The sequence below is a fragment of the Plecotus auritus genome, assembly GCF_963455305.1.
Source record: "Plecotus auritus genome assembly, chromosome: 8".
Lineage (NCBI taxonomy): Eukaryota > Metazoa > Chordata > Mammalia > Chiroptera > Vespertilionidae > Plecotus > Plecotus auritus.
This window is the reverse complement of record NC_137782.1, coordinates 52,156,387-52,178,639: the sequence shown is the minus strand read 5'-3', so window position 1 is coordinate 52,178,639 and position 22,253 is coordinate 52,156,387. Positions and strand designations below refer to the sequence as shown.

At 39.2% G+C, this 22,253-nt stretch overlaps 1 protein-coding gene across 1 annotated transcript in view; it reads left to right on the top strand.

The window, feature by feature from the left end:
* The window catches only part of PHLPP1 (PH domain and leucine rich repeat protein phosphatase 1), a 206,556-nt gene that overhangs the window by 98,549 nt on the left and 85,754 nt on the right, over positions 1–22,253 (top strand). Inside the window, exons 2-3 of the mRNA XM_080685114.1 lie at positions 9,034–9,230; positions 16,874–16,999. Of these exons, the coding sequence (XP_080541240.1) occupies positions 9,034–9,230; positions 16,874–16,999 (323 nt within the window). The remainder of the gene's footprint in view (positions 1–9,033; positions 9,231–16,873; positions 17,000–22,253) is intronic.

Sequence of the window (22,253 nt, the reverse complement as noted above, 5' to 3'; positions counted from 1 at the left end):
ATAAACCTGATCAAATTGAGTAGCTGTCAATAAGAAGCAAGATTTACTGGGCAGTTGACTATATATTTTTTGATCTGACGCATAAATTAACCCTCCCCAAATCTATTTAGCAGCTGGCTGTCATTTCCATTAGCTAAAAGTGACTAGTCTGAAATCTGTTTCAAAGCTCCTGCCAGCACGCCTTGCTGAGCTCCTTCAGCCTTTCAGCTCCCAGACAAGATTCCCAGGTGCCAGTTCAGTGCTCAGGTCTGTAGACCTTGTTATGGGGCCGTTTAAATCCTTCTGCCAGCTCTTCAAATGACCCTCGGCAGTCATTTAATTCAATCTGTCACTAGAGGTAGTCAAGAAGGATTTAAGGATTTATATGCAATAAGAAACATGCTTAGAGTTTTATCAGCCTAAGCTGGTAAGGTGAAGTGAGAGTTGAGTATTTTCACTCATTCCTGACCATTTTCAGCTCTAGGGACCTGGTAAATTCTTTCATTAATGTTTATGTAGTGATCAAGCTTTCTTAGTTTTTGGTGCCATATCATGAATATTTTCATTCTTTAAAGTTTTGGAAATTATGATTGCTTAATGTGCTGTTCATATTATTATTTTTGACTTTCGTATTACAGTAGACCTTCACCAGTTTATACAAAGCCTTGTAAATACTTTCATAGATTATTTTAGGAACATATTATTTTAATATGTTCAGATAAGTAGAACTAAGTGAAATTAACATAGTAAAGTTATATTAGTTATTGCATCAAACCTTTGTGGCTTAAAACACCACACATTTATTATCTTATAGTTTCTCTAAGTCAGGAATTCAGGAGTAGGCTTAACTGGGTAGTTCTGGCTGGAGACTGTCATGAAGTCCTGGAAGCCAAGCTCTCTGGGCTTGGCAAGAGCTGGAGGATCTGCATCGTATACTAGTATGGCTTGCTCTCGTGGCTGCTAAAAGAGGACTCAGTTCCTTGCTGGCTGTTTTCAGATTCAGTTCCTCACCTTGTTGGCCTTTTCTTAGGGTTCCCAGAATGTCCTGATCACATAGGAGCTGGCATCCCCAGAGGGAGTGATCCTAGAGAGCAAAGAGGAAGCTATATATATGCCCTTTCCTACCTGGCTTCAGAAGTCCCAGGCAGCCTTCCAGTCTGCCACATTGTGCTTATTAGAAGCAAGTCACTCAGTACAGTCCACATGCCAGGGAGTCACATTAGGCTCCACCTTTTGAAGGGAAGAATGTAAAGAAATTTGTGGACCTGTTTTTAAACTACTGCAGTAGTAGACACTAGGATGTATTTAGCAAAGACATGAAATTGGCAGCAACCAAATTAGTACTTATTTCTGTTTTTTTTCAATGGTCCTTTAGTTAAAACAGGTGTTTCTGCTACTGTATGTATGTTGCTGAAAATTCTGAAAAAGGTTTATGAGAAAATGGAGTTGGGAAAGGGCAGGATTCTAACTCCATGCATCTTTATAACCAGAGTATTAACAAAAATAATAGGGCAGCCAAAACCGGTTTGGCTCAGTGGATAGAGCGTCAGCCTGCGGACTGAAAGGTCCCGGGTTCGATTCCGGTCAAGGGCATGTAACTTGGTTGCGGGCACATCCCCAGTAGGAGGTGTGCAAGAGGCAGCTGATCGATGTTTCTCTCTCATCGATGTTTCTGACTATCTATCCTTCTTCCTTCCTCTCTGTAAAAAATCAATAAAATATATTAAAAAAAAATAATAGGGCACCTTGGTAGAACACTTGGACAGCCTAGGCAGGCAGTGTGGCTGGAAGTTGAGTTGCCTTAGGGAATATTAAAAATGCCCAATAAAAGAGGAGTGGAAATGCTGGCTTAGGGCACTGAGACAGTGCATTTATTGTGTGATATTTCCTTTGTTTTTGAAAGTTACCATTCTGTTTCCATTATTCTTGCTTCCCTTGCCTCAGTCAATATTTGTGAACCAACACAATAGACATATGATACTGAAATCATCTTCTGTGTACATCATATGTGAACTAATTGGTGTTTCATCAAAGTGAAACACATTGTAGTTTCCCTTACATAAATAAATACTTCTAGTCATGTTTATTAATTTATTTAGTAATATTTCTGCTGATAGATAAGACAGAAGTAGACTTCAGTTTTAAAAGCTTCTGGTCGCCCTCACTGGTTTGGCTCAGTGGATAGAGCATCAGCCTGCAGATTGAAGGGTCGCAGGTTCGATTCCGGTCAAGGGCATGTTCCTCGGTTGCGGGCACATCCCCAGTGTGAAGTGTGCAGGAGGCAGCTGATTGATGTTCCTCTCTCATCGATGTTTCTAACTCTCTATCCCTCTCCCTTCCTCTCTGTAAGAAATCAATAAAATATCTTTTAAAACAACAACAACAACCAAACAACCAAATAAAAAAGCTTCTGGTCAAAATTCTAAGTTAGTGATATCCAAATTAGTGGTTTTCTTTACTATATTATTTTTCCCCCCTCAGAAGTTAAAATTCTCTCATCTTGTGGAATGATAGTTAAGTGTAGGACTTTAAGCCACAGAAGAGAAGAAAGGTAAAGAGAAGGAAAAAGAAAAGAATAAAATCCAGGCTCTTATTTTAAAAGATGGAGGAATTTGTCTAAGCCTCACAATGAACTCTCTGTTCTTTGATCCAGACCCCTGTTTGTATATGGTACAGATTGCTGGCTGCACCCCCAGAGAGACAGAGTCAGTAGTTCTTGGGTGGGGCTGAGAATTTCCATTTCTAATAAGTTTTCAGGTGACTCTGGTCCTAGAACCACACTTTTAGAACCACTGTGTCAGAAGAAGCAATTATTATAATAACTGCCCTACTCCCACTTGAGTGGACAAAGAAGGCTATTTTATTTAGAATTGTCAGTCAGGATTTTTCCATCGGAGTAGCCCAATCCATTTATCTTAGTTATGTCTGTTCAGGATGAAGTTCTCCTATTTGTGGCAGGGTAGAAAGATATATGAACTCAGAACTATTGTTCTATTTACATTTTTTTTGAAAGGTGGTACAGTGGTGACACTTGACCAGAAGTGACTTGTTCAGAAGCTTTAACTATTTAGATTGTAATATGGAAGTCAAGAAGGACCTCTAAGTAGAGAGAAAGACTTACCACAAAGTTCTGTCTTTACTTTGAAAAAGGGTAGAGAGCTAATTTCAGGATTGAATGTAAAGTAAGGCAGCAGATTAGAAGTTGCTTATATACTCACTAGAGTCAATAATTGGAAAAGACAAACTATATTAATGCTGTAGTTTAGAGCCATTTCTGGACAATGGCTAATAGTTCTTCCAATCCACTGGCCTTATGGAGCTTCTCTGAATTTTTGAATATAGTAATGTATTGGTACTCGGCACTTTGAAAGAAAAAAATAAGTGAATAGTAGGCTTTAGAAACTGAGTTAAATTAAAAATAATACCATCTCATTCCATCCAAGATGGAGTAACAGGGACTGCATATACTATCTCACCCAAAACTATTAAAAATCAGATGAAACATGTGAAATAGCTTTTGGACTTGGGGCATCAGGCAGCACCAACTAACAGATGGGATAACACAGACAGAGCCTGGAGTCCATGGAGGCTAAGCAGCTTGAGTTTACAGACCAGTGTGCTGGGGAGGAAAGACATGCTTAGAGAGACAGGGTCCTGGAGTGGGTCAGGGGTCCTCAGTAAGCCTCCAGCTGAGTCATGATCAGAGAGAGAGAGAGAGAGAGAGAGAGGCAACTGCCCAAAGCTGGGGGGAAGAAAACCACTGAAAATGAGCAGAGTGGACAAACCTTGAAGCTTAGGGCCTGGAATAGTTCATGTTCCCACCAGCTGCAGAAGAAAGTGTTACCATTTACAGCAGCGGTCACCAACTTTTCAGACCTCACGGATCACCAGTGGTCCATGGACCACTGGTTGGCGACCACTGCTCCAGAGGTTTCCTTAAACCAGCGGTCACCAACCTTTCGGACCTCACGGATCACCAGTGGTCCACGGACTACCTGTTGGCGACCGCTGATTTACAGGGTGTCCGGGGACTTGCTAATATGACTGTTAGCTCTAGACTGAAGGTTGCTCTGGTCTTATATGACCAGTCTTAGAAAGCAAACCTTATAAGAATTGAATTATTTCCAATTAACTTAACTGTGTTCTAGAACAAAACTCCATAATATTTATAGAAATAAAAAATAGCCAGCTCTCAAGGAGATAAAAGGCATCCAACAAAAGTTACCAGGTGTGCAAAGAAGCAGGAAAATAGGACCTATAATGAGGACAAAACTCAATGAAATGAAACTGACACAGAAATGACACCAATGATGGAATTAGTTGACAAAGTACATGTAAATAACTATTATAATTATGTTTTGTTGTGTGTATGTAAGTGTATGTGTGTGACACACATAGACCCCAATTGAACTTCTGGAGATGAAAAGTACACTGGGTGGAATTAATAGTATATTCCACACTGCAAAACAAAGGGTTAGTGAACCTGAAACCACAATTTATCAGAATTTGTGGAATATACAGCTAAAGCAGTACTTAGAAGGAAGTTTATATAGCCCTTAAATACCTATATTAGCAAAAAAGGAAAGCCTCAAATTGGTGACTTCAGTTTACACCTTAAGAAACTAGAAAAAATACACATAAATTAATCCCAAAATTAGTAAAATTAGTATCTCTCTCTCTCTCTCTCTCTCTCTCTCTCTCTCTCTCTCTCTCTCTCTCATACACACACACACACACACACACACACACAATAACAAGACTCCAGGTCCAAAGGGCTTTACTAATGTATCTTTATGTTTAAGGAAGAAATAATATTAATTTTATTCAAACTCTTTCAGAAAAGTAAAGAGAAAAGAATACTTAAGTCTGACACCAAAGCCAGAAAAATATATGAAAAAAGTATAATCTGAAATCTCTCATGAACATAAATGTAATAATTTTAAAAGTTTTAGGAAATTGAATCCAACATATGTAAAAATGATAGTATGTCATGGCTAAGTGCATTTTATCCCAGAAATGCAAGACTAGTTCAACATTTAAGAGGCAATTAAGTTGATCACTATCATTTCAATAGATGGCAGAAGTAGCACTTGAATAATTTCAATGACCCTTTCTGATTAAGAAAGAAAATAATTTATCAAATTAGGAATAGAAGGGACTTCCTCGGTTTGATAAAAGGCACCTATGGAAAACATACAAGCAGTAGTATTTTTAGTGGTGAAAAACTGAATGCTACCCCAATACAATTAGAAAAAGGAAAGGATGTCTGCTTTCACTACTTTTGTTCAATATTGTATGGAAGGAATGTTCTAGCTAGTGCAGTGAAGCAAGAAAAAGAAATAAAAGGCACACAGATTGCAATGAAAGAAGTAAAACAGCCGTTCTTCACAGAGGAGGACTCATGCCACCTGATTTCAAGACTATAAAGATTCAGTAATCAAGTTAATGTAATATTAGGTGAAGATAGACAAATAGATGAGTGGAACAGAAATAATCAAGAACTTGACCCAGCCAACTATGGTCAGTACAGTTTTGATACAGGTGCTGAAGCACTTCAATAGGAATCATGATTTTTTTCAACAAATGGCCCCAGAATAATTTAGATAGCCTCTTGTCAAAAAACAAACAAACAAAAGACAATGGAGCCTACTACTATACTTATTGCTTGCTATGTATAAAAATAGCTTAAAATTAATCATAGACCTAAATATAAGAATTAAAACTATAAAATTCTAGAAGAAAACACAGGAGAAAATCTTAGTGACCTTGAGTTTTTCAGAGTTCTTAAATACAACACAAAAAGCATTAATTATAAAAGATACATCAATAGACTTCATTAAATTGAAATTTTGCTTTCTCAAAGTACTGTTAAAAAAATGAAAAAGCAAGCCAGACTGGGGGAAATATTTGCAAGTCATATATCTGACAAAGGACTTACATTCAGAATATATGAGGGACTCAGTCCTATTAAAACTGGACAAAGATTTGAATTAGTCACCAGCAAAGAAGGCATATAGGTCTCAGATAAGCTTTTGAGAAGATGATCAGCATCATTAGTGGTTAGGGGAAGGCAAGTTAAATCTATAATGAGATACTACCACGTATGCTCTATAAGTGTTGACAAGGAGTCAGAGCAACTGGAACTCTCCTGCCCCAGTGATGGGGATGTAAAATGGTACAACCCAGCCATCCCCATCCTTCTTGTTTACCCAAGAGAAATAAAAGCACATGCCCACACAAGAACTTGTACACCAGTGTTCTGTTAAAATGGGCCAAAAAAAGAGGAAACACCCTAAATTTCCATCAGCAGCTGAATAGTTAAACAAACTCATATATTCATACAATGGAATGCAATTCAGCAAAAAAAAAAAAAAAAAAAAAAAAGAAATAAAAAGAGGGAACTCCTGGTACACTGAACAATGTGGACAAAAAGTAGCAGAAAGCAGATCAGTGTGGTTGCCTGAGCATGGGAGGCACTCGGTGGGGATGGAGGGGGAGGGAGAGGTTACAATGGGCACAAGGAAACTATTGGCAATGGTTTTATGGGTATCTATGTCCAGTCTAATCAAATCACCATGTGCCAACTGAATAAGAAAGAGAAAGTATATGTTTTAAATCACCTTCTGTTGTGGTCAGGTCTCTATCTCAGCTTGAAATACTTGCCTTTGTTGTCTGTCTTTCCTCCTGGATCATGTAAGAAATGCCTTAAATCTGCAGGGAATTAGAGTTACCATTTCTAAAACACAAGTTACAACAACTGATCCAACTTCACATTACAGGCATTGGTCACTTTGGTGTTGTCCAATTTATTAGAGCACAGGACAATTGGAATTATTTTGAATTGAGAAGTTTGAGAATTGGTAGGGAAAGCTTAAGTAATTCCTATGTCATAGAGTAAGGAAGTCTGACCCCAAGAAGGGTGCACCTGGGTGACTGCCCAGATAAATATTGCTCATTCATTTCCATGTTCCCCAGAGCCCAGTTGCTACACACCAAGCCTCAGAGTTCAGAGAGTGTGTCTATCTGGAACACCCAGGGTGTCAGCAGACAACAAGGATATTGAAATTCAGTCAGAACAAACCAGAGTGATTGGATTCAGACTGGGATGTTTAGGGCTTTCTAAGGACAAACTGATCTTACCGTTAGGCTCCAGGACTATTCAGGCCCCTTGGGAATTTTTCTAAGTGGGGAATAAAAAGCCTGTCTCTGTTGGTGTTTCTCTACTTTTCTCTTATATCCCTTCCAGCCTCAGTTCACTCTATCTGGGGTTTTGTTCTGGGGCTTTCTCTAGGATTTTTGCTGAGTTGGAGAATTGAAGGGCTGTTCCTTATGCATTTCTTTTGTCTTTTGCTTTAGTCTCTAATTACTCACAATGTGACAGTTTAACAAGCTGCTCTCTGATATGGCTGAATAAAATGCCTGGCTTTTTTACGAGTGTGTGTGTGTGTGTGTGTGTGTGTGTGTGTGTGTGTGTGTGTGTGTGTAATTTAGATCAGATCCCTTATTAGAGAATGTTAATCATGGAAATTGGAATTTGGAAATCCAGTTGCCAATTGTCCATTGTTTTGAGTCTTGCACTTACCTTTCACTTTTCCTCCGAATCTCTTCTCTCCCCTTCTTCCCCACAGGAAGAGCATCTGTCATGTAGGAAGGAATCCTTAGATAGGAACCTGGGCATCTTCCTCGCTGGGTGTAAGTGGGACAAGTGAGTGGCTGTGGTCTGATCCTTCGCTGGCAGCCTTTGGCAATTAACACCTATTTTGAAGTCTCCTGGGCTTCCTGCTGCTTTGTAGGAGCATTAGCATTTGGTGGACTAACAACTCTGAGGAGCTCTCAGGTCCACCAGAGTGCTAGTTGTGTGGTTGTTGCTGGGCGCCAGGTTCAAGTAAGTGGACCACTGTTACACTTCACTCTGGCCCAGCTCCAGCAAAATTATATAGTGGGCAGTACTCATTTTATAAGACATTCTGATATACTGGGAGAAAGAGAAAGCGAAATTCAGATCTGGTTTTATTTGCTAATAACATTTCTGCCCAGAGGTATGTGTAGGGAGGGTTTACTCTTTGGACCATCTCAATAACTATTTTTGATGCTGCTGCTCTTCCTGCTTCCTTCTCCAGTAGCTATTAGACATCTATAAAAAATGCTTGGTGTTTATGTTAATTTTAATATTCATAAGAATATAATTTCTCCTGAATTTGTGTCTTCTGCTAGCCCTTGGCAACTAGGCAAACCTCCAAATAAATATAACATTTCTGGCTTGGGTCCTGTTTGTGGACACGTGTCCCTTGTTCATTTCTTAGCATGCGCTTCAGTACTCTTAGACATTATATATTCACTAGAGGCCCGATGCATGAAATTCGTGCAAGAGTAGGCCTTCCTTCCCCCGGCTGCTGGCACTGGCTTCCCTCTGGCACCTGGGACCTGGGCTTCCCTCTGGCCGCCAGCAGGCACCCGGGACCCAGGCTTCTTCCCTTGCAGCCCTGGCTTCGTCCTGAAGGTCGTCCAGTCTAATTAGCATATTATGCTCATATTATATTATAGATTACTATTTATTATTTTCCACAGGAACAACTGTAAACCTACTTTTGCCCCACACTGTATACATTGAGTAACTGTAGAAGGAAGAATATCAAAAGTTAATTTCACTAAAGCTGATCAGTTCATTAAGTGCTAGATCTTGAATGTTATTTTTCTATCTTCAGCCTGTAATATTTTAACTCAAGCCATTCATAAAAATCTGAAATCACCTCTTTTTTTAATGTAAAATTAAACTGTGAAGGATATAGAAGAAAATAAAACTTGAGTTACAACAGAGGAGTGTTTCCCTAGGCTTTTAAGGAAAGAGCTCTTCTTCACCTAATATTGAAATGTACATGTTGAGGAGATGTGGTAGTTCTTACCATAATTGCCTAACTTCAGGTTTCAGATTCTCACACTTACAAATTAGATTCCCTCCCCCCACTATAATTATTCTCTGTTGTCCAAGTAATTTATGAGTAGAAGAAGGCTTATTTCTTTTAAGACTAAACTGTTTGTTTGCACTTGTTCCAGGAAAACCTCACAGCACCTGTAGCTCTGAACGGATTCAGCTCTCAGGAATGTATAATGTCCGGAAAGGCAAAATGCAATTGCCAGTGAACCGATGGACCAGACGCCAAGTCATCCTGTGTGGGACCTGCCTAATAGTATCATCTGTGAAAGACAGCTTGACCGGAAAGATGCATGTTCTACCACTGATTGGTGGGAAAGTAAGTTTAAAACAAACAGAATACTAGCAGGTTTCCCAGCTTCATGATGGAGCTTACTTTAAGCCATTTCTGTAATAATGGGTGGATGGTTTTTGACTCATCTAAGGTCTTATTCAGTTCCTGTTGTACTCCACCAGTGGGCATTGTTGGCCGGTAGAGTTGCGGAAAATAATGATGCTATTGCCTCAAATGAGGCTGTGGGTCCTCGCTTCAATAGTAATGCATCTTACTTAACAGGACAGAAAATAGAGAAACTGGAATTTCAGTGCTATAGTTTAGGCTGTAGATGATAAGTTATTACTTATAAGGAAACAGCTTTTGATATCTTGAGCATATGTTTTGTAGTATAATACAAGTGACCCTTTATGTCTATGCTTATTGAAGGTTAGACTGTAGGTTGATGAATCTTTGATCCCACTGTGCCATACCGTTCATGTTTAGAGACCAGTGGGATTAGCATTTTTAGGTTATCACTATAGCTAGTCATATTTCTGAACTTGAAATGTTAGTCATTTTGGAGAAAACCTGTAATACAGCTGATAGATATTTCTAACACTTACTGGCTGCTTTTCTTTAGGTATATTAACTATTTTATTCATATGATTTGCAAAATAAAAATAACTAGATTGCTTGGGGGAAATGTTACACTCTTTTTTGGCCAGATTTATTTATAAACTCCAAGTGTTGGTAGGGGTATTGTTACCAAATTCTATGTATTTCCTGATTTTTAAATGATATTATAATCTGTTAAAAGATAGGAAGGCAAATTTGGATGAAGAAATGGATTTTTGGAAATTGGGGGCATATTAAAGAAATATTTCCTTTTCCATTTCCCCTCCCCCGCATTCTCCTTCCCACCCCCACCCCCCTGCAATGGGCATGGGAAAGAAGGTGAGATGTGGAGAATATAGAGGAAAAATAAGAAACCAACTTTTGTTAAAGTGAACTTTTTTTGTTTGGCAAATTTGATCTGCTAGTTTCAGGGATTAGAAATGAAGCAGGTAAAACTGGATGTGTGCAGTAATAAATGGTTTGCTATTCCCCTGCTATGTAAAAAGTTCATTTTTCATTAATAAGTTTATACTAGTTTTTCCTTATGAGTATATAGCCCAATGTCAGTTTTAATCCCCCTCTGCTATTATACATTCTAGTCCTAAGAAGACTAATAGTACTTGATCATTTTAAAAAATAAAATTTGGCCAGGCTGCAAGGTATATTTCAGTCATCCATTTTGAAACCATTGCTTCTTAACTTTTGTCCAAACATTGAAGAATTAGTGATATTTTATTGCTGAAGATTTTGCCCTTTGGATGAATCACTGAAAATTTAGTCAATGTTATTACTCCCATAGGTCGTCATTAAAAATGCATATTTAATGCTTGATACCCTGTTAGGTCAACAGTCTCTTCTATATGATGTTAAGGATCTGTATAGGCAAATTTAATGTAATTATTTATTAAATACTAGAGGCCCGGTGCATGAAGATTCATGCACTGGAATGGGGCCCTCAGCCCAGCCTGCCCCCTCTCACAGTCTGGGAGCCCTCAGGGGCAGGAGGCGACCTGGCGATCAGGGGAAGGCGATGCCCCATCACACCTCTGCTGCTGCCACTGCTGGCAGCACAAGCCTCAGCTGGCCCTGGTTACCTGAGCCTCGGGTGGCCCTGGGCGGCTAGGAGCTGCCATCCGAGGCTTGCCTGTGCCTCTGGGTAGCTGGGGGGCTGAGAGGACTGGGGGACTCTGGAGGCAGGCGTGTGGGGTGGGCCTGGCCTTGCTGTGCGCCTGCCGCCCCGGCGGGGCTAAGGGGACTGGGTGCCACCATCTTGTGGTTGTGGGCGCTGCCATCTTTGAGGGCGGGCAGTCAATTAGCATATTCCCTCCTTATTGGCTGTAGGCGCCGCCATCTTTGCAATGGCATGAGGGTCAATTAGCATATTCACTCTTTATTAGATAAGATGCTACGTAGGGAAGCCACTTTGATTGGTGTCCCAGAAATACCAAGCTGTATAAGTCACCATCCTTGCTTTGAATAGCTTATAGTTTACTCCCCAGAGATGAGGATGGCATAGCAATATCTGCTCTAGGAGAGGTGAAAAGAGTAGTGTGGAAGATTAGTGGTAGGAATACTGCATTTTGTGTGGGGAATCGGAATTTTGTGGTGAAGGAGGTAGCCATTATGGTAGAATTTAAAGAGTAAAAAATCTATTGACATATGAAGGAGATGGTCATAAAGATTATTATATTCAGAGAAGCAGAGTCAGGAAAGCAGTGGAATGTTCAGATAAGGTCAAAAGATTCAATTATAATTAGCATTTTCATTCAGAGCTAGACTCTTGTCCTGTTTCCCAGGCCTGTTATTGGATGTACTTCTACCATTGAGTGAATTGAAAGTTAATAGCTTTCTTTTCTCATAGACAAACCTTGTAAAACCTGTTTTGCACTATGCCTTTAAAAATAATTGAGTATGTTGAAAAACTTAAGTCTTTTAAAACCCTATGACCAAGTTATGAAAAATAATTCACTCTTCCTTTTTTTATTCAGTTGTGTTCTTAAAGGAAAAACCAAGAGTAAGTGGAAAGGTTTTTTAATTTAAATTCGTGCATGGGGGGTGGGGTCCTTCAGCCCAGCCTGCACCCTCAGGGAGTCGGACATCCCTCTCGCAATCCGGGACGCTGCGTGCAGCAGTGATCATACTTTTCATACAGGTGAAAGGCATCTTGCTGTTGTATGGGCAGCTACATTTTTTTTTGCCCTGATTATAAAAAGTAGTACATAACATGATCCTTCTGAGGCAGTAGTACCATTTCCCCCATCTTATGGGTAGAAAAACTGAAGCAGAGAGAAGTTAAGTAATTGGCTTTGTCACACAGTTATAAGTGTCAGAATCAGGGCTGACCACAAAATACGCAATTCAGAGTCCATGCATGTATCATCGCTGCATCATCCTATTTTTTCAGTGTTAGGGTAGCCTTGTCAGGTTTTAATTTTTAAATCTAAGAGACTGTTCCCAATATATAGGGTAGGGTCCCTAGGCCTAGCCGGCGATCAGGACCGATCTGTGGGGTGACCGGCAGGCGGGGTGATCAGGGGGCCCCTGCTAGCACCCTCCTTGGCTGGTGGCCTGGTGCCGCTCGCTAGCTGGCTGGCCTCACTGGCTGGCTGGCCCCGCTGGCTGGCTGGCTGCCCCATAATCACCGCCACTAGTTGCCTCCCTCTTGGGGGACAGACGCTCAATGCAGGAGCAGCAACTGCATTGAGCGTCTGCCCCTGGTGGTCAGTGTGCATCATAGCGACTGGTCATTCCTCTGTTCGATTGCTTTGCATATTATGGTTTTATTATATAGGATAGCTTGTAATGAGTGTTAGATAGGTTGGTCATAACCTAGACATAATTGTTATAATAATCAAATTTGGCATATAATTGAGCATGATTGTTTGCATTTTAAAATTAGAATTCCAAATGTGAAGAAAATAAAGCTCTCTTAAAATTTAATTGATGAAAAAGGGTATTTGTGTAGTACAGAAGTTTTTATTCATTGAACAACTATGTTGTATTTAATTTGTTCTTAGGAATTTAATGGATTTTTATATACATTTTATTTAATATTTGCTAAATTATAATGGATAATAAATTGAATACTTATTAACTTACTACTCATGAAAAGTAGCAGAATCAGTACTAGTGTTTCTACTTGTGTTCTCGTTGTTGTTTTTTTACTTTATTATTTATTTATTTACCCTCACCCAAGGATATTCTTCCATTGGTTTTTAGAGAGAGTGGAAGGAAGGTAGGAGGGGGAGAGAAAGAGAGAGGGGGAGAAAGAGAGAGAGAGAGAGAGAGAGAGAGAGAGAGAGAGAGAGAGGGAGAAACATCGATTGGTTGTCTCCCACACGCACCCTGAAATGGGCTAAGGGTGGAGCATGCAATCGAGGTATTTGCCCTTGACAGGGAATCAAATCCACAACCCTTCTTACCACTGAACAACACTGAGCAGGGCTAGATTTTATTTTTTGTTGATATTATTACAGATGTCCCCATTTTTCCCCCTTTTACCCACCTCCACCCAGTCCCTCTACCCCTCCCTCCCTTTTCCTCTCTCTATTACTACACTGTTGTGTTGTCTATTTATATGTGTTATGCATATATATTCTTTGGCTAATCCCATCTACTTGTTTCTCTTTACATCTGTTTCATTGCCTCCCCAACAGGTATCCACTGTCCTAGAATATGTATCCATCATTTTCTTAAATAAATTTTATCATGTAACTATGTTGTGCTAGGTTTTGATCTGAATAAGAATGGTATTGTACTGTGTGTGATCTTCTGTGAGTGAATTTTTTTCACTCAATATTAAGTTTTATAATGCTTGCTATATGTGGTTTTTATTTCTGTACTAAAGGCCCGGTGCACGAAATTCATGCACGGGGGCGGAGGGTGGATCCCCTCAGCCCAGCTTGCACCCTCTCTAATCCGGGACCCCTTGGGATCGGGGCCTAAACAGGCAGTCGGACATCCTTCTCACAATCCAGGACCGCTGGCTCCTAACTGCTCACCTGCCTGCCTGCCTGATTGCCCCTAACTGACCCCCCCTGCCAGCCTGATCACCCCTAACTGCCTTTGTCTGCTGGCCTGCTCACCCCCAACTGCTCCCCCTGCCAGCCTGGTCGCCCCACGCAGCCTGCTGTTCAGTCATTTGGTCGTCCCTCACTAACCCCCCTGCCGGCCTTGTCGCCCCATGCAGCCTGCTGTTCGGTCGTCTGTCCAGTTGTTTCAGTCATGACGCCCCCTGGCTTTTTATATATTAGGATGATATTCCACTCTGTAAATGTTCTAAATTCCCATAATTTCTGAATAAATTTTTCTGTTGATGGACATTTGGGTTGCTTCTATTTTTCATTATTATAAATAATGCTGCTGAAATAATCTTATGTTTATATGCCTCCTAGTGTGCAAGTAGTGTTTCTAGGGCAGTAGTTCCCAATTAGATTACTGTGCCTGAAGGGGGCATTTGGTAATATGTGCGTGTGTTATAATTGTCAAATGATTAAACAGTCAGCCTTATCAGGGTGTAAGCTAAGCTATGTGGTGGTAACAAAACGCCCCACATCTCAGTGACTTATCATAACAGTTATTTCTCACTCACACCATATGTCCATTGTGGATTGGTGGGGATTTCTTTTTTTTACATAATTGTATAGGGACCCAGCCTGATAGAGGCTCTGCTCTCTTACAACATTTAGAAGATGAGGCCTTCCTTTGCTGCTTAGGCAGGGAAAGGGGTAACTGAAGGGTCATTAACCAGCTTATGTATATTTGGCTGCAAAAGTGACACATGCCTCTTCTGTTCACATCTCATTTGCTAGAACTAGTCACATGACTCCACCTTAATTGCAAAGGGGCTGGGAAGTGGAGAAATAGTTGAGTATATGGTTAATATCAATATCTTAGCTGTAAGGGTACTCTATTGGCACATATAGGGCAGGGACTCAGAGAGTAAAATGTCAGGCAAAGTATTAGACAGTCCTTCACAATGTACAATGAAGAACTGTTCAATCCAGAATTCCTATAGGTTACTATAATTTAGCAAGGTGACTGGATATAAGACAAAATTAAAAAATAAACTGGTTATTGTAGGAATTTTGACCTTCTTTCTTGAGAAATACTGCTCTTGGACACATACTTAGTGCAGTTATTGGGATATAAGGCATATGCATATTTACTTTTACAAAGTGATAGCAAATTATTTTTCATAGTTATTGTACCATTTTACACTCACATCATTGTACAAGTGTTCTGGTTTCTCTATAGCTTACCAAACTTTACTGAGGTATAATTAACATACAATAAATGCACATTTTGATAACCATTTTATAATTGTATACTCCCATGATTGTAATTTGATAGCTATATACAACCATCACCATAATCAAGATAGTGATCATATCAACCCCAAAAGTTTTCTTGTGTTCCTTTGCACCCCTTCCCTTCCACCCTTTTCCTCTCACTTCTCCCCATCCCCAAGAACCACTGGCCTGATTTCTGTCAATATAGATTAGTTTAAATGTTATAAAAAAATTTTTTTCTGTAGTGTATAGAAATAGTTTGTGTTTTAGTGTTTCTTATGTCCAGCCACCTTGCTAAATTTTCTTATTTGTTGTAATATGTTTATAGATTCTTTGGAGTTTACTATGTAGCTAATAATGGCATATTTAAATAATGACAATTTTATTTCTTCCTTAATGCATTTCTTTGTCTTATTGTAATGACCAAAACTCTAGTGTGGTATTGAAAAGAAGCAGTAGATACTTATCTAATCAATGATTTTAAAGAGATTGATATTAACATTGAAGTTTGCCTTAGATGTTTGGGGCAGAGTTTAGGTTGATAGGACTTAGATAAATACCCTTTGTCAGCTCAAGGGAGTTACTTGTATTCTTAATTTGCTAAGAGTTTTTTATAATGAATGATGACTGTTTGGTGAATGTTATTACATGCTTTTTTTTCTGCAACTGTGGGTATGATCATAGGATGTTCTTCTTTAATCTATTCATGTGATTAATAATTTTATAGTTCTAATAGTAATGCTAAAACATCTTTCCTGAGCTAATTCTAGCTTGTTCTTGATATTTTTTTTTCTATATTACTGAATTCTGATGCAATATTATGTTTGAGATAAGTGTTCATGACTGAGATTGGCTTGTAATTTTCCTTTTTTTACTGTCCTGATCTGTTTTTCATTATAGTGGCCTTATTAGAATAGGTTGGGGTTTCTTCATTTTTTGTTTGGTGGATGAGTTTGCACAAGTTGGGAATGATCTGTTTCTTGTAACTTTGGTAGAACTCAACCATAAAACCTGGTATTTTGAGAGGTTTAAAAAATTTTAAGTTTACATGGTGACAGATGGTTTAGCATTAGTGGGGTGATCACATTGTAAGATATAAAAATTCCAATCACTATATTGTACATCTGAAACTAATGTAACTAATATAAAATTGCATATAAACTGTACTTAAATAAAAAATTAATTTAAAAATATTTAATTGACTTAGTGGTGATAAAACATATTTTTCTAAAAATTTGCTTATAAGTTTGCTTGGAAATTTGATTTGACTATATCACTGCATTATTAGGACTTTGAAAGTTGTCACGGTAAGGTTTTATTTTAGGTGAATTTCACATTAAATAAAAAAAACTAATTTAAGGTGCCTGAAGAGTTATAATTCAGAGTAATACAAAAGGTTGTAATTCAGAGTAAAAAGGTTGTAATTCAGAGTAATACAAAAGTTCTTTAAGTAAAAGTCCACCCAAAGTAAAAATTCTTAAGTAAAAATCCTCCCAAGAGGAACTAAGCACCCCAACATCCTATTGTGAAGCTATAGAAAGATAAGAAAGAGGGCGTCTATTCCAATTTTAAACAGGAAAAAGAATTTCACTATTGTGGGGAAATCTCATGGAGATAAAATTCCCCTTTTTTTTTGTTTTCTTGTTACTCAAATTGGTTTATCAGACACGGGTTAAAATAATAGGAGAAATATATATAGGGAAAGATACAAATGTGTGCAGGCTCACTGATCTAAGGCATAGTTAAAGAAACGTAGATGATTCTGCTTTCTTACTTGTTTTTGTCTCTTTGTTTGTTTAGGTAGAAGAAGTGAAAAAGCACCAGCACTGTTTAGCATTTAGCTCCTCTGGACCCCAAAGCCAGACTTACTACATTTGTTTTGATACATTCACAGAGTATTTAAGATGGCTTCGACAAGTCTCTAAGGTAAGCACTTACCCAAGAATTCTTCTGTTCAGCTTCTCTTTGATGAAAAGTTGCTTTCTTTCAGCTTTACCCAGTTCCAAAATACATTCAAAAAATTTTTTTTCATATACTTCTAGTAGGCAATTTTTCATTTTTTAAAAGCTCATTCGGGCTGAAAAGTAGCTTTTAGAAATGGTGTTCTGTTTGCCAGGTTTTGTTTATACTTTTAAAAAGAATTCAGTGGGTAGGCTGGCATCACTCTATTCATGTCATAGATGAGGAACATGAGGCTGAGACTATTTAAAAGCATGGACCCGGGAAGACAGCTGCAAAACCACAAAATACCCAGAGAATTGTCACAAGTTTCCCCTCATCCTCTGACTGTTTCTTCTTGTAAGAGTCTAATCTTATATCATCTCCCTTTTTCTTTTTCAACTTCTGCCTTTTGAATGGTTTAATTTTTTCTTAATCTTAATTAACTTTTTGACCATATTACATACTGGTAGTCCCCTAAAAAAAGATCACCATGACCTATGAAGCAATATACTTGTGTGTGTGAAATGGAAACCAGAATAGCATGATAAATAAGGTAAATAAATGCTTGGATTATAAGGTACTGTGTGTGAGGATGTTTTTATATCACATTTATGGAATTGTGTGTAAAATGGATGAATGGATGAATTATAGTGCTTTGGCTCTTGGTTTTGGGTGTGTTTATGAAATGATGAAACCTCTCTAGGGTACAAAAGCATGACCATGGAATTTGCTTTCAGAGTTTTGAATTTATAATCTAATTTCTTATCCAAACTCAGTATGATTCAGACTGCAGTATGATGGTAATTATTTGTCAAGTGAATGAATAGAGAATAACTTTGTAAAACGCTTAACAGAAAATTAGAGAATAATGTTTAGGAAGTCTTTTTGAAATACTAGTTGCCTTTGAATGATCAATTTAAGATATTCTCTGATGATGTGATACCCTTAGAAATAGTAGTTTCTGCTCCTTTTAGAGAAGCAGTGGGCAGAGTTTAGGTTGATAAGACTTAGAAGAATCTGCCAACCTAGTAGGCAGACGGAAGTTCTAAATGACAGGGTAGCACCCACATTAGAGAAAAGGGGAAGGATGGCATGTCTTCTTCAGACCTGCATGTAGAACTAAGGTGATGTTAGAAGCAAAAAGCACATCTGTCTGATTGTTTTGAAATTACTCTTGTGGTGGCAAATGTGAATAAGAGTTAAATAATATTGTGCTTTTATATTTAAGTGCTTGTATAGGCAGTAAGTCAGTGGCCCACACTCTGCTTTTGACCATAGTTTTGACCATACGAAATTATGGTCAAAGTACAGTAAATTTTTTTGTATGTGGAGTTGTCGATTTTTTAATATAAACTTTTTATTTTGGAATAAATTTCTGTTTACAGAAAAGCCTCAAAGATAGTACAGAGAGTTTCTACATACCTTTCACCCAGTTTCCCAAACATACAGTGCATTTATCAAATCTGAGAAAGCAACATGAGTCCATTTCTCTTAACTAAATTCTGGAATGTATTTAGATTTCACTAGTTTTTTCATTCTTCTCTTGTCCCAGCATCTAATCCAGGGTACCATACGGCATTTGGTTGTCATGTCTCCTTTTTCTCGCCTCGTCTGGGACAGTTTTTCAGTCTTTGTGTTTTCATGACTTTGATGGTTTTGAGGAGACCGGTCAGGTATTTCATAGAATGTCCTACATAGAGGTATTTTGATCTTTCACACTAAATACAATGTAATAGGCAGCTGCTTCGCATTCTTTTTGGAACAAGTCAGAGGCATAATTAATTTCTTAAACATGAATAAGGATGTAAATAAAAGTATATGTAAATTATCAAGTTTACGAAAGACATAGTTTTGATTTAAACAATAATAACAAAAAGATGAATAGGTATCGAGTTTAATAGTGTTGTGTATTAAACATCCACACAAATGATAAGTCACTGTTCAGAAGCCAGCAAGTATTTACTCTATATGTCAGGTATGCATTTTATGCATTGGGATACAGCAAGGAACAAGTTCAATTCCCCTCTCTTGGATGGGCTTACATTGGGACACAGGCAATAAATAAGTAAACAGACAAAAGAAAAAATATCAAATAATCGTAGTTTTGTACTACAAGGTCATATGACAAAGAATGACAGAGGAGGAATAGCTCTTCTGAGGAGGGGGCTTTAAGCGGAAACTTCTATGAAAAAAGAATCTGATTATTGAAGATCTGGTGGAAGGAGTTTTGGGAGAAGATCCTGCTGGAAGCTCTAAAACTAGAAGGAGGGACCGAAAGGCAGGAGTGTTATGTTATAGACCAGGGTAAATAGGCTGAATTTTATTATTGGCATAATGGCAAGTTATTAAAGAATTTTCTTTCTTTAAAGTTACACTCTGACATTGGCTATTGTGTGCAGAAGAGATTTGTGGGGGCAAGGATGGAAGCAGGGAGGCCTGACTGATGAGAGGCTATTTTGGTATATACTAGGCAGGAGGCAAGGGTAGAAATGGAGAGATGTGGATAGATTTGTTTTGGAGACTGAGCGACAGAATTACCGATGAATTACATATGGAGTGTGAGGAAAATGGTGAAATACAGCGTGGTTTCTGGGATCTTTGAGTTACTGGATAAATTGTAGCATCAGTCAAAAATCATAGCATAATCAGACTTTTTATATTTGCACCTTTAATACTGTAGCAAAATGCAGTTCTTAACTTCAGAGGGCTTTCTGGAGAGTCAGCAGAGAGGTGAAGCACAAGAGGTAGGATATGAAATATCTCTTAAAAGGGTGTGGAAAATGTTGATTTCTAAATTGTTGCTGGTGATTGTAAATGTCTTATTTACAATCTGGGTTAATGTTCCTTTCTGTTGCTGGTTGGTCAAAATGCCATCTCCAAGGTCTAATAGGATAGTGTATCCTATAGAATAAAAACCTAATATGCAAATCGACCGAATGGCAGAATAACTGGTTGCTATGATGCACACTGACCATCAGGGGGCAGATGCTCAACATAGGGGGCAGATGCTCAATAATACCCTGGTGGTCAGTGCACTCCCACAGGGGGAGCGCCGCTCAGCCAGAAGCTGGGCTCATGGCTGGCGAGCGCAGTGGCAGTGGCCGGAGTCTCTCCCACCTCCACTGCAGGCAGGCGGTAAGGAGCGAGGGCTCCTGGATTGTGAGAGCCCCAGACTGTGAAAGGGATGTCTGACTGCTGGCTTAGGCCCGATCCCCGGGGGGAGCGAGAGGGCCCAGGCCGGGCTGAGGGACTCCCTCCCCCCAGTGCCGATTTTCGTGCACCAGGCCTCTAGTCTATAATAAGGCTCTCACTCTGTAATTATCCCAACTTCTCAATAGGAAGGTAGATGATGGGGAAGAATTGTGAGGCCAGAGAACATGACTGTGGTAAGAAAGGGGAGAGGAACATTGGTGTGATTTTTCTCATTTCACTGATTATTGCCATTAGAAGGGTTTGATATGTATATGTGGAAATGTAATATAGCTATATGCAAAAGACAATTCACACACATAGACATACACAAGATTACAGCTTACACTTCATACTTACAAGTCATTAAGAATGGCAGACATTGGGGAGAAAGATTTCTTCCTGAAAAGTCAGGAATCGGGGACTAAGGACAAAACATTTTAGTAACTAGCAGATTTTAGATACAGGATCTTCCCTTTCTCCAATCTTAAAAACCAGGTACACAAAAATTTTAATAAGTTGTTATGGTTAGTGAATTAAAGGGGAAATGAGTCGTAAAGGATTAACTAAAGAAGTTAGATATTATTGAGAAAATAAGTGAGAATGCCCTATTTGGATATGAATCCTACATAAAATATGGCCACAGGCTCCTTTAAACTTAGTAGATTGTGGATAGCCCTTAGAGAATATCCTTTTCTTTAATCCAGCATCCTGGGAGAATAGGTTGGGGCTGCTGGAAAAAGGATGAGAACCTTGCTCCATCTGGGAATATGTGTTGATGGGAAATTTGGGGTGGCAAGGCCTGACTAGTCTCAGCCACTTCTTCTTCCAACTTCCCCTTTCCATTGTCCTCTGTTCTTCCTCATATGTGGGTATCAAGTTTAGTCACACTCGGGGTTACTATGGAAATTGTTGCTTTTCTTCTGATTGAGAAATGAAACTGCACAGAATGGATTGTCTTTACATCCTGATATTTAAATGAAGCGTCATTCATTTTGATAAGGATCTAAAAGGAAAACAAACCAACAACAGAAATATCTGGGTTTCTGATTTTTAATGACCATCCCCAACCCAGTCAGTCCAATCTTTTTAAAATTAAAATGAATTAGAATCTATGATGATAAAAGCATAACATGCTAATTAAACCAGACAGCCGAATGACCTTCCAGACGTCTTTCTGGACGAAGCCGTGGGGGCCGAGGCAGAGGCAGTTAGGGGTGATCAGGCAGGCAGGCGAGTGGTTAGGGGCAATATAGGCAGGCAGGCAGATTGGTTAGGGGCGATCAGGCGGGCAGGTGAGTGGTTAGGGGCGATTAGGCAGGCAGGCAGAGGGGTTGGGGCGATCAGGCAGGCAGAGTGGTTAAGGGTGATCAGGCAGGCAGGCGAGTGATTAGGGGTGATCAGGCAGGCAGGCAGGCAGGCAGGCAGGCAAGCGGTTAGGAGCCAGAGGTCCCAGATTGCGAGAGGATATGTCCAACTGCCGGTTTAGGCCCGATCCTGGGATGTGTGACTGCCGGTTTAGGCTCAGTCGGGATCAGGCCTAAACCAGCAGTCGGACATCCCCGGAGGGGTCCCGGATTGGGAGAGGGTGCAGGCCAGGCTGAGGAATCCTCCCCCCCCCCATGCCCCCATGCATGAATTTTGTGCACTGAGCCTCTAGTATTAATTTAAAAGGAAACTTTATTATTTTCAGTGTATGCTTCTGGATCTTAGCTGCAAGAGAAGTGTTCATCTTTGTTTCATTTGATTTTGGGAAGCTTTATAAAAGATTATTGAGATATTTTCTATCAAAATGAGTTCTTGTATACTTATTTTTTAAACTTAATCTTAGCTTGCCAAAATAATACCTAAGGCAGTCCCTTTAGAGTTTTTATTTTGGGTGGGTGTTAGTGGTAGATATTGTGGGAATAGTTCCTTTGGGAGGATTACAATATTGATTATAAAGTCATCCCTAAAATATTTATGCATGGCATGCTTTAAAAATTCAGTAAACATCCTATTAAATGCAGTGTCAAAAATGACTCTGTTTGCGCAACATGTATACAAGTAT